Source organism: Ambystoma mexicanum, chromosome 11 (assembly GCF_040938575.1).
Source record: "Ambystoma mexicanum isolate Mex_15411 chromosome 11, UKY_AmexF1_1, whole genome shotgun sequence".
Classification (NCBI taxonomy): domain Eukaryota; kingdom Metazoa; phylum Chordata; class Amphibia; order Caudata; family Ambystomatidae; genus Ambystoma; species Ambystoma mexicanum.
In genome coordinates this window covers 64222625-64235965 of record NC_090934.1, presented here as the reverse complement: position 1 = coordinate 64235965, position 13341 = coordinate 64222625, and the positions used below count along the sequence as shown (strand labels likewise).

General features: G+C 43.6%; 1 protein-coding gene across 1 annotated transcript in view; it reads left to right on the top strand.

Annotated features, from left to right (window-relative positions):
* Positions 1–13341, top strand: part of CSMD2 (CUB and Sushi multiple domains 2) — a 2010406-nt gene that overhangs the window by 1148656 nt on the left and 848409 nt on the right. The window contains exon 7 of the mRNA XM_069622557.1: positions 10273–10350. Coding sequence (XP_069478658.1) covers positions 10273–10350 — 78 coding nt within the window. The remainder of the gene's footprint in view (positions 1–10272; positions 10351–13341) is intronic.

The following is a 13341-nucleotide window of genomic DNA, read 5'->3' as shown; positions in this document are numbered from 1 at the left end:
GCATGGAAAACCAACCAGCATGATGTCTGTAGGTAGAGGTAGGAGAGGATACGAGTAGGTTGAGGTGAGTGTATGTAGCAAAGTTGGAGACATTGTCTAGAGGGAGGTAAAGTAAAGAGAACAGCCAAGACGTAGGCTTAATCAGTTCTCAGGTTCAGCATGAGGCAGTGTAGAGCCATCCAGTGACAAACTGCAGTGAGCCAGTACATAATCCATTCAAAGATAGCTGGGATGAAGGAGGGAACAATAGTTCAGTCTCGTCAACAAAAAGGTGAGTGTGAAACCAAAATATGAGATAAGTCTTGTTAGGGCAGTGGTATAAATGGTGAAGAACAGAGGTCCAAGGACCTATCCTTGGTTGTCACCATCGTAGATATGGACGGGGTCAGAGGTTTATGAGTTCTAAGAGATTTTTGAGGATCTACCTGCCTAGTAGAAGGTCATCCAGGCAAGAACAGATCTTTAAAACCCAAGGTCCTAGAGAGTGAGGAGAGTGGAGTGATCGACAGTGTTGAAAGTCACAAGAAATATACAAAAGGATGAGAATAGAAGAGAGTTTGGAATGTTGAGCATTGCAGAGAAAGTTGGAGACAGGCTTGCGGGCATTTTTCGTGGAGTGACTACGACAGAAGCCAGGTTGAAGTGGATCTAAAAGGCCATTCTTCTCAACATGCCTTGCCATATCCTCACACTTTACCGTGTCTGGTGGCCTGGATGTAGACGATGAAATTGACAAATATCACTAAACATGGTAAAAGCCTATCCTTAACAAATCCCAATGTGCTGGGCGATGCATGTCCGATGGGGAGGAACTCCATTTGTAATGAAGTGGCCTTCACACTGATTAATCCATTGCTTTATTTTGTAACTGCCAGCAATAAAAATAGAAAAATACGTTAGTCATATTTGCGAATTAGAACCTCATCTTTCTATTTTTGGTGTTGGATGCTAGAAGTTGAGCAACCTACGGAGGTGTTGCCCCACATAAATCCCATCAGCAGTGCGCAAAGCCAGAGGAGTTTCTGAATTAAAGTCTCTTCGCAAGAAATGAGGGGTTCGCGCAGGTGGTAGCAACAGCAAGTTTAGTTTCGGGCAAACTATGAGGAAAGCTAGAACCGCCCCAAAGTTAATGGGTTCAAGGACCGTGAAACTTTCAAACTTTGTGATTTGCTCATCCAATGGTTCCTGTGAATTCGCTCCCACAATCCCCCAAAACATGCTCTGCCTTATCCTAGCAGGCCCCCCGCAAGGCCGTGCAGCATGTGGAAGGTGTTACATTCCAAGCACACGCACGTAAGAAACATGTTTTTATTTTTTCTTCAGTTTGTAGTGCAATCAATTGAAGGCAATCAAAAAATATGTTTTCTGTTTGTAAAGCTTATTGTCTTCCACTAGACATATTAAAACGGACCGTACCACTATGGAACATTGTGGGTCTGTCCACACTAAATATATGTGTGTTTCCATTTTTAGAGCAGAACTGCCTTGTAATATCTGACGGGGGCACAATTTCATAGCAGAAAGCAGAAATTCCCCAGACTAGGCATGTAAATAAGTGGGGGGCGAAGAAGGCACCTGGGGCCATAAGGGAGCCCCAGTTAGGGGGGGAGGGTTTAATTTAAGTACGACTGGACTAATGAAGACTAATGGAGACCATGCCAAGGTGATGCAGGAAACTCACAGGGAGCCTTTGAAGACCAAAGGCATTACACACGAGCATTGAAGTATCCTGTTTGCCATCATCTGAAACCCCTGAGAGGGCACTCTTCCGCCTAGGCTTGTGTTATTTAGTGCCCACATGCTTGCATTAAACCTGCATACCGCAGTACCCTGTTTGCCATCATCTGAACCCTCTGAGGTGGCACTCTACTGCTTGGGCTAGTGTTAGTTAGTGCCTCACTGCCTGCATTACGCCTGCATATAGGAGTACCCTGTTTGCCATCATCTGAACCTTCTGAGATGGCACTCTACCGCCTGGGCTAGTGTTAATTAGTGCCCCACTGCCTGCATAAAGGAGTACCCTGTTCACCATCATCTGAACCCTGTGAGATGGCACTTTACTGTCAGGGATCAGAGCGCCCTGTCACCATCATTTGAGCGCTCTGAGATAGCGAACAATCTCCAAGGCTTCTGTCATTTAGAGCGCCTCTCTGAGTTTGTTGTACACTTCCAAAGGCACACTTTTCTTAAGGAAATACAATAAAATGCACATTGCGTTGGAGCCCGCCTAACTTAGAGAACAATGGACATCACCAACTAGAGTGTGCACCGCCGTAAAGGGGGTCAGGACCAATGGATGTGATCACCATGTACTTCTCTTCTGCGCTTAGCATGATGTCTTACCATTTACACGTTCCACAATGTAATTCTCCTCTTACGCTTCCTTTTCTGTAACCTGAAGCACTTACTGTAACCATATTCTTAAGTTAAAGCACCTAGATACCTCTGGGTTTTTTGCGCTATACAATTAAATAAAATAAATAGAAAGTAAACGCTATCATGCATCACATTTTCCAGAAATCATCTATTTTCTCCAAATCCAGCCAGCTTCAGCAACATGCAAACACTACTCAAGCCTGCCAGCTCCCCATCAGTCGGTAGCCACGCTAGGTTCCTCTGAGATATAGGACTGACCAGTGTGAGCAAGGAACACTTCACGCGGAACTCTTCACTGACCGGAAGTTGGTCCTATCACCACATGTGTGCTAGGAGCACACTGGCACTGCGTGTGATTGCATAGTTCCATTGCTGACAGTCTCTAAGACACCGAAGGAGACGCTATTCTCTCACTGTCGGCCGGTTCATACCTGGCTATTCATCTGACCATATCCCCATATTGCTGACATACGATTACTAGGCGCTAGCTCCCATTCAATCCTACGTTTGCTGACAGAAATAGTGGTGCCATTCTGGCACACATTTTTTATATTGCCCACATGTTGGGTCTGGTACTGTGTGTGATCAATTTCATATGCAGCTGACATACGTCTGCCTAGCACTGAAATGCAACAAGATCTCAACTTGCGGAGAGTTACCACCCGGTGGAAGCGTGAGAGAACTACCACCCTAAGTGTTATGGTGTTCACCGTCCGAAAGTGTAAATGAAACAACGCATAGATATCCTTCATCTGAAATACACACGCGAAACAGTGGATCAGTAACAAAACAAAACTGGGACAAAATCTATGACAAAGTCCATTCAAAGTAGGTCCTAAGAGCATGCACTAATGAAGCAGCCCCTGGGATCGAAACATTCAAAGAAAGTCACTCCTATTAGCTAAGCCACCTCGACCTAAATTGACCCATGACCTCCAGCTTCACCTGGTTGATCGATGGTTGCCTGGAGGATGGGCTAAAGAGCCTACAAGCACATCCTCCTGAATGTTGACACCAGTTGAAGAAGGTGATGGCAGCAAATCCTCAAAAAGTGGATCCCTGGGTTCCACCAAGACACAAGTCATAATTCCCAGCCATCCTGCCATCCTTCCACTTACCACAATGTTCACCAGTGTGTCAATCATCTGCAACCAAGGTCATCATCAACCTACACTAATATTCCTAAAACACCTCGAATTTAAAACACTATATATAATGAAAACCCACCCGAACAAGCAACTATGATGTAATGAACATATCCAACCGAGGGGGAAGGTAAAAGGTGGGAAATAATAAAAAAATAAAAGGTAACACCGTAACCCAACCAGCAGAAATAATATATAATATAGAGAAAAACAGTATTCAATGAACAGTGTTCACAGTATATGTAAGCCTATATGACTATTTCACACCATGTCCCAAAAGCCATAATCCGGATTTTCCTTTAGCACCCCGTTCATCACACAGGCAATCCCACTCCAAAAATCTCTTACCTTGTGGCATTCCCAGAACATGTGTTCCATGGTTCCACGAACATGAGCACATCCCCAACAAATGTCTGACATAATTAAACCTTGCTTGAACATTCAAACTGGTGGACAAAACACTCAGTTCAGTATCTTGACCTGACGTGCCCTCTCTCCTATTTTCAGAGACATTCTTTTTATGTTTCCACAGAGTTCTACCAATCTATCTTGCGACATTTCATCCTTCAGGCACGCCGACCATGCATCCAGGATCTTTTTCTACCCTTCAGAGTACTCTCTAAACAGATTGTACATCTTAGATGCCATATGATCATTGCAGACTATTTTCTTAACGGTGATCAATAACTCTGAATTGTCTAATGTTGGCAAGTTCACTGCTCTTTTCAATCTCCTCTATTCCCCGTACGTGCAGTCAGCCAAGTTGTGCTCGATTTTCAACTCTCAAAATGGTTTCCATCTTGCCCCTTCAAATAAGTCTTCAATTTTCCTGATACCAGCAGGGAACCATGTTATCTAGAATAAAGCTTTATTATGTATCTTAATTACTGGGTTCATCTAGATTGAGTAAGTGTTGGTTGTACCAGGATTCAGTTTTGATGTAACTTCATAAACCCTCCAGGTAGATCTCAGAAATTCCGTTAAGGCCGAACGAGTTTCAGGATCTGTAACAATAGTAGAAAAGATCACCCAAGTGTCCAATGGGCCATCCCCATTTGCCTCAGTGATTGCCGATTCATCTTCTTCTCCATCTTTGAATGGTGCAATATTTTGCAGTGTGAACGCTTGGTGATAACATTCGAAATTTGGAATGTTCAATCCTCCACTGTCAGACTGTAGTTGTAGTTTTGACAGTTTCAGTCTTGGGATCTTTTTATTCCATAGAAAAGATTGGAGTATGACAGAGGCATTGCTAGGGGGGGCATAAGGGGCTATAGCCCCTGGTCTTTTGGTTGTAGCCCCGGATAGAACCTCAGGAGCTCCAACCAAAAGGCTAGCTAGCCCCCAGTCCCGACAGTTCCAACATTAGCGTAGCCCCGGAACTTTTCCAGACCTAGCAACACTCCTGGAGTATGCTATCCACCTTCCTCCATGGAGGGGAACTATACTTAGAACATAGGTTATTTTTGGTTTAACATCATCTTTATAGAGTGTATTTTGCCTCCTAATGACAGATTGAGTTGCTCCCATCGATCTATTTCCGATATAATTTTTTTAATGTCAGATCCATATTTAGACTCAGATTTCCCCCATGCTCTAAGTGATCCATATGCCAAAGTATTTCATCTTTGATGGACACCATCTGAAGCCAAAGTTCATTATCAGTAAATTGTTCGTTGAGTGAGTGCAGGGTAGAGCCTTTGATTTGGACCAGTTAATCTTATAATTTGATATCAGGCTAAATTCCCCAATCACCTTCATCCGTTCTGAGATTGATGATGTGAGATCCTGAGTCACCACCAGCACGTCATTGTCATATCGCCAGATCTTCTGTCAAACCCCATTGCAGTTGATTCCCACAATCTAAACATCTGATCTTATTGCTTCCGCCAGAGCTTCCTTCGAAATCACAAAGAGCATTGGGGAGAGAGGACAACCTTGACGTATCCCACGCTGCAGATGAAATTTTCCAGATATTTTCCCATTTGTCTTAATCTCTGCAGTAGGTTCTCTATAGAGTACTCTGATCCAGCTCAGGAATTCAGGTTCAAAAGTCATCCTCGCCATCGTACTCAATAAAAAATCCCACCTCACTCGATCAAAAGCCTTTTCGTGATCGAGGGACAAGGCCACTGACTCTAATTTCAATTTCTGGCATTCTTCCAAGGTAAGTAGCATCTTCCGAATGTTCGAGGATGAAACCGTACCCTTAATGAAGCCAGCTTGGTTGTGAGGTATTAACCTTGGGAGAATCTTCTCCAGTCTATTGGCTAAGATTTTAGATAATATTTTGCTGTCCGAATTGATTAAGCTAATAGGTCTATAAATTCCTGGATCTAGTTCTGGGCAGGCTTGTTTAGGCAAAAGGGATATTGTTACGTGCCTTAGCGTAGGTTGTAAAATGCCCTTTAATTTACTGTTTACAAATATGTCTCTCATTAGAATCAGAACATTTTTCTGGCATTGCACGATAGAACTTTGATGGTAAACCATCTGGCCCTGGACATTTTCCCAGGCTGGAGCTCCAGATAGCCTTTTTAACATCTTCTAGAGATATTTCTGAATCTAGAAAATCTTTCTCTTTCTCTCATTTTTGATCTTCAAAGTTTTAAAGAACTGGTCCATACAATATGGGTCCACATTAGTGGATCACTGTACACATTCTTTTAGAACTGTTTAAAAATCGAGTTTATTTCATTTAGGGTACCTAGTCACCCCATGATCACTTCTAATAGCATCTATTGTTCTATTTGATTCTCTTACTCTCAGCCTGTGAGCCATTAATCTGCCACATTTCTCTCCCCTTCATAGTATCTGCATTTCGACCTGAAGATTGCAAACTTTGCTTTTTCACTAAGAATTTTGTTTAGATCATATTTTAATGTAATCAATTTCACAGATTTCCTTTTATCAGTTCTTTTTCCAGATTCTTAATTGAGATATTACGTTCTTTCACTTCCTCGTCTCTCTTCCTATTTCTAATTTCAGACACTTTCATAGCCACACCACGCATCACACTTTTAAAATCTTCCCAAACATTATCAATACCCACTTCCCCATTCACATTAGTTCTAATGTAATCTTCTGCCTCATCCACTAGGATATTCCTTAATTCATCCTCTTTCAAAATTGTGGTATTTAAACTCCAAACTGTTGTCTTGCCCGATGAATAACTGAGTGAAAGTTCTAATTTAATGAGTGCGTGCTCCGAAATAACGATGCCCTCAATCTCACTGCTTATAATATTTTGTATCACTGTTCCTGATGTCAACACGTTGTCTATACGTGAATAGTCCCTTCTCCAATTCCATTTTGTTTGTTTACTTTTTTCTTACCATCAGCAATGGCCGACATGGACAGGGAGAATGGACTTCCTTTCCCCTCTGTTGGCAAACATTTTTTGTTCTTTTTTTCAGTTGCAAAATGCTGGGTACTAATAGCAATAAGCCTTGGGTCCTCCGTTAAGGCCCTAGCTTCGCTCAGGCACTCAACTCCGGCATGTGGGCCTATTTTTGTTTTAAATATTTCTACTGAGTGATCCTTGTGTGGACCGTATCATAGATGACTCATCCTGGTTGATGCACACAATTGTAGAATGCAAACTCTGGGATGAATTCAGTTTTTATTTTGATCAGACATAATGAAATGTAGAGCTCTGAGGCTTTACCATTCTGTACATGAGCATTCCATTCAGTCCTGTTCTTTTACATGGAATTCTGGGATTTGTAGTCCTAAATTTAAATGAGAAAAAAAAAAACTCCCAAAATTCTAAGAAGAAAATACAGCACTGGATAGCTTTCTCAGGAATGGAATGGGGAAACTGGAGAGCTGTACATAATTTGGCATACAAATTGAGTGTTCAATCTCCCAGGCGTATCTGATAAACAATTTAAATATCTGTAAAATTGGAATACATGTGGTATTTTTGTGGCTGAAAATGTAGTTGTACGACGAAAACAACCACACCTGTAAAACTAATGGGATCTGGACAAATGTTCTCACCACAGAAACCCTCCTGTAGGCACTTCCTATCAAATGTAACGGGGACGCGGCTGGAATATCCAACCCTATTGGAGTAATCAATATCTATTTCTCTTCAAATCAAGGCTCTCCAGTACAGATTTGCTGCTTGCCTTTGATTTCTCCAGAGTTTTGAGCCTCTCCCTTGCGATTTGTCTCGCTGTTTTCGCACGGCCTAATAACTTGAATTAATATAGACGGTTGAAAGTTGTCGTTCAATCTCGGTTATTTGCTTTGTGCCCTTTAAATATTTCATCGCTGCCGCAGTTTCCACGATGGCATGAATAATGTATCACGTTTAGTACAGGACACCGCATTTCAACAAACCCAAGACAACAAGCTCAGTACACAAATGCATCTCCGAGCGTGGGTTTGAGGGGGACCGTCTTCAAGGCATTTTTTGGCGTTGTTAGAATAGTAACTCATTTTTTATATTTAAAAAAAAGGTGTCCGCTGTACAGGGTTTAGGAGACATTCCACCATGAATAAGCTTTCATAAATTGGTTGCTTTTGATACTGATCTGGAAATAACTTTTTAAAGTCCTGCAAGGCGATATGAGGCGTGCATTTCTGGGACAACCCTCCAACCCCTCACCAGCCCTAACATGTAAGCAATGCACCTTAGACTTACTAACAAGGTCAGACGTGCATCATACATGCAATGCTTTGAATCCAAGTGGTTCCAGGTGAAAGGGGGAATAAGGTCGAGTCCTTTTCCAGGTTTTCCTAAAGCATTCCTTTGTGACATCATCGAGAGATTATTTCCCCATTGGGCTCAATGGGTAAATTTCGCGCTAATACCGCTGGCGGATTTCCCGCCGGTGGTATGAGCTCAAATTTTTTGCCGGATTTCCCCCCAACTCAGAGCTGGGGCCAAATCCATCGAAGTCCTGATTTGGCGGACCCTTAAATCCTGCAGTAATAGCGCTACCGCCGGATTTAAGGGTTACCGCCAAAGTCGTGATGAGGCCCTTTGTGTGTAAACAACCTTACACGTTGTATTTCCTGGAATGATAAACAACATCTGTACCATAGTAGTTCATCCAATTACATTTACTCTTTGCAAGATGTTTCAAAAAAGGTAGCAGGTGCTCCTCTCCAGAGAGAACATGGCATGATAAGCTGTTCAGAGGTGAGAGTTTGCAGCACACGCTTTTTGCTCACTGTACCTTTCACAGTTGGGAAATAACCATTTGCATATCAGTCTTTGTCCCGCCCACATGGGCAGTCCAGCACCGAACTGCTATGGCAATTCCTTTCTGAAGAATAGTACCTACAGCAACCCCAGACACGTGTTTCAGCGTTGTTGGGCCTCATCAGTGAGGTGAAGCTGTGCCTCTCTGAGCACAGTGAGCAGGGAGTCCACGTCTGGTTGCCCCCAGGAGACCTAGGGTTACCAATCCCAGGTTCCTTGCAAATATTTAAGAAAAGGTAGCAGGCGCTCCTCTCCAGCAAGAACATGGCAGGATAACCTGTTTGAGATGAGAGTTTGCAGCACACGCTTTTAGCTCACTGTACCTTTCGCAGATGGGAAGTATCCATTTGCATATCAGTCTTTGTCCCGTCCAGCACCGAAATGCTATGGCAATTCCTCTCTGAACAAGAGTACCAACAGCAACCCCAGACACGTGTTTCAGCCTTGTTGGGCCTCATCAGTGAGGGCGGGACAAAGACTGATATGTAAATGGATATTTTTCCATCTGCGAAAGGTACAGGTTGGAATTCTATGCAAGGTGGTCTAATCCTTCTCAAAGTTGTTTATGTGAAAATAATGAAAACAAATAAAGATACAACCATATGAAATGACTCAGAGACCTGCCCAACTTCTTGGACAAGGTTAATGCTATACAGTGTACATGGCCCCTTTACATTTGCATTAGTGCAAACATTTATGACTCGTGCCCAGTGACCGCCCAACCTGCATGAGGAGTTTCCCTAGACGGTACGTGTTTGCTTGCAGTGTGGCCCGCTGGCCTGACCGCAGATTTAAAACACGGCTGTTTAGTGTGTTCTTTCGGAGCAAAAATATCAGTGCATAGTGTGATGTGCCCGGATCTAAGGAGAATTCCAATGTTCATCTAATTGTAAGTCTTTAATAAAGGATAGATGTGCGCAGTCAGCTCTGCATGAAGGCATGTTTTCTAAAGAGCCTGTGAGCGGTCCAGGGGAGCCCAAGCAGACTAATGCAGATGTGTGCAGTACATTATATGCCTGAAACAATTGTTTACATAATTAATGGCATTTCGGATATAATTAGCTGGTGGCTTAGACAGGCTTATTCAGCATTCATCCTAAAGAAGACCATTCTGCGCCTGGATTTGCGTCTTAAGCCGGCCTAAGCAGCCGGTGTTCAGAGGGCTCTAACTCACGGTTTAAAGAAAAAAAAACAGATCTTAATTTAGCTTCTTGAAAGGATTGGAAATTGAATGGTTCGCTGCATCTTCTTTGAAACAGGTCTGGGCTTGAATGAAAGTCAGACCTACCATCTCTCCTAGTGCCCGTCCCTGCAATCTCATCTCACAGCCCAAGGTTTCGTCGACGCGCTTCCAGGCGGCACGAGCGAGGACACTGTCGGATGGAATGGCATGCCGTGTGCTTCATTGCATGTTGGGTTGCGGGGAACAGGGTGCATTTTAATTCCTTGGATTTGCCAACGTATGCATTGCTCGTAATCCCACCAGATTAGGCGGGACACCGTAAAATAAACTTTCTCTTGTCGATATCTCTCTAGTTAAGAAGCAAATTGAACTGAAGTCCAGGGGAGTGAAGCTTCTGCCCAGCAAAGACAACCATCAGAAGACATCAGTATGTAAGTGTCGCCTTTAGTTATTGAACATCGTCAACATATATAGGTGCTTAGTATATCTTGAGCTGCTGCTTATGGCATTGGGCGATTCTTTAAACTCTTGCTCATTGTGTTTAAACAAATCTTGAAGGAAGTCGCGCAAAGTCAGATATGTTTTGTGAAGAACTCTTGACTGCCTTAAACCAATGTTTAGACCATATTGTTATGCTACATAGGGATTACTACTGGGCGGTTTATAAGAAAGCAGTGACCTTCCTTAAGAAACACAATAGATGGAAATCTCAGCTTCCCACCCTCCCATCCTTCAATTAACAATCACCCTTTTAACTATCCTGGTCAGCAAGTAGACAGCTGTGTCCATGATGGGAATATCTTCAAAGTCTTATTTTCCCTGATATTATATTGAAATGTTTCCCATTCTCTCTGGCACGGAGAAGGTCAGCTGCCTTCTCATGGAACACAGTCTTCACTAACTAATCTAGCTTCCTAGTTCGCAGTTCTTACTCTCTTTGTATTGGGTCCAAGTGCGGTTTGGCATGGTTGCCCTGTTCTGCCAATATGCAGGTAGGTGACTGCAGAGGTGTGGGGTATGGGCCATGGAAAGTCAACTGGGCCTGACTGCCGAAGTAAGGTGACGTTTTACAATATGCCAATAGAGGGTGCCAAATCTGTGCCAGGCTTTTCTGGGGTGGCATGCCACATGCCCTTCAGAAGCGGCCGCTTGGCTGGAGATGGTTCTCTGTGTTCTTTCAAGACTGGGCGGTATTATGCTTCCACTTGACCACCTTATACCCCCAGTTGGCACCCCTATCAAAGGAGTGATTATAGGGGGTGGGGGCCTGGGGTATCTATCAATTTTCCTAATTTAAAGACTTGCATTTCAGCGTCGCTTTTTCACCTGGCAGGCGGTGAGACAATGTGTGTTTTTAAGGGAAAAGGCAAGAAAAGGGACTGAGTGGGCAGCTTCATGGCCCATGTATGTCCTGGTGTCTACAAGAGGGACCATGTCATTATTAACAGCTGGTGCTGGAGAATAACATTTTAAACAACAGCCCCTTGCATTCTAGATTGCGCGTCTCTGCATGCCCTAATGCAAATGGCTGTCCAAGTCCCAGCATGCAACGGGATGTTTGCTGAAAAGCTCGGGTTGGTTGAATGTGTCACACGTGATATTGGGCCACTTTGAGGCTGTGCTAGGAGCCTGCACGCTTGCTCCGCCCCTTCCTTCCATGTTCCCCCAATCCAGCCAGTGGCCACAGGGAGAATGCAGCTAATATGCTGGCAAAGGGTTAATCTTCTGTGGAACAACGGGGCGTCATCCGACCCCTTAAATGTCGGGTGCCCCGACAGCTGCCACAGTCATGGTGGTGCGAGCCACTAAGGGCCTGCAGCTGAGCCTCCGTGCCCTTCAGGTCATGGCTTGTGCTTTGAGCGTGAAGATTGGCATCTCTGCTGTGCTTTACAGCCGCAACGCTGGAACACAGGGTGCAGCTCAGTGAGCAGAACATCGAGTCCATCAACAGGATCAGATATTGTATTATCGCTTATCAATACATGATGCACGTATGTTGCTAGACCTCCCAGCTGCCTATACAGGGTTCACATCTCTGAAATTTACCACGCATTTCCGGGCTTTCATTATTGTCTTTTCTTTTGTAAATCATTTATTCTACCAGCAAAGGTTTCAAAGCGCTCATTTGACACTACATGTCAAGTTACATGAAGTCAGGCACTATATTTTACTCCGATTGCTGCTACTTGCTGGTGTATGTGTCATGGTTAAAAGTTGGGCTTTGATTGCCCGTAAACAAAATAATCACAGAGAGGAGTTGGCGAGATATTCTCAATTGGTGTAACTATTTTTAATCCCAACCTCAAAATATTCCAAAACAATTCAGTACAACTAAAAATGTGTGCAGCTGTTTTCTTTGACACACAGTTAATATTTCCATCCCACAACATTATGATGAAAGAATTGGCCAATCTCAATACTTGAGGTCTGGATCCCAAATATTCCCAGACTGGAGCTGGAATGGAACACTGACCGAGTCCAAGGATCAGTGGGAATCGCAGCATTGCTTGCGCGACAATGGCTTGGGATATAAAGGTTTTTACTCCATGTCTAAAGATAGTGCTGCAGATATATCTGGTGTTGAGGAATGCGTTGAGGGTGTTTCAGTTTGCAGTTGTCTGACCTGGCATAGATGAACATAAGGTCTTTCCATGCACCACCTAGAACACAGAACAACGAGTTTGTCTATTGCATGACATGCCGTGGTTGCCTCAGTATAGCTGGTTGTGAGTCATGTAAGTGTTTCAGATCTATTTATTCATCTGATTGACCTGGCATGGATGGACATGAGGCCTCTCTGTGCACCACCTTGAACACAGAACAATGAGTTTGTCTATTGAGGGGCAACATTAACATTCCACGGTTGCCTCAGTATAGATGGTTGTGAGTCATATTGGTGTTGCAGATCTATTTATTCATCTTCTCGACCAGGTATGGATGAACATGATGTCTCTGTGCTCCACCCAGAACACAGAACAATGAGTGTGTCTGTTGAGGGGCAACATTAACATGCCACGGTTGCATCTGTATAGCTGGTTGTGAGTCATATCAGTGTTTCAGATCTATTTTTTCATCTGCTTCACCTGGCATGAATGAACATGAGGTCTCTCCGTGCACCACCCAGAACAGATAACAATGAGCTTGTCTATTGAGGGGCAAGATTAACATGCTGCGGTTGCCTCAGTATAGCTGGTTGTGAGTCATATCAGTGTTCCAGATCTATTTATTCACGTGCTCGACCTGGCATCCTGGCATGGATGAACATGAAGTCTCTCTGTGCACCACCTAGAACACATAACAGTGAGTGTCTATTCTATGACATGCCACTGTTGCCTCCGTATAGTGGTTGTGAGTCATATCAGTGTTTCAGGTCTATTTATTCATCTGCTTCACTTGGCATCTGGATGAACATCAGGGGCCAG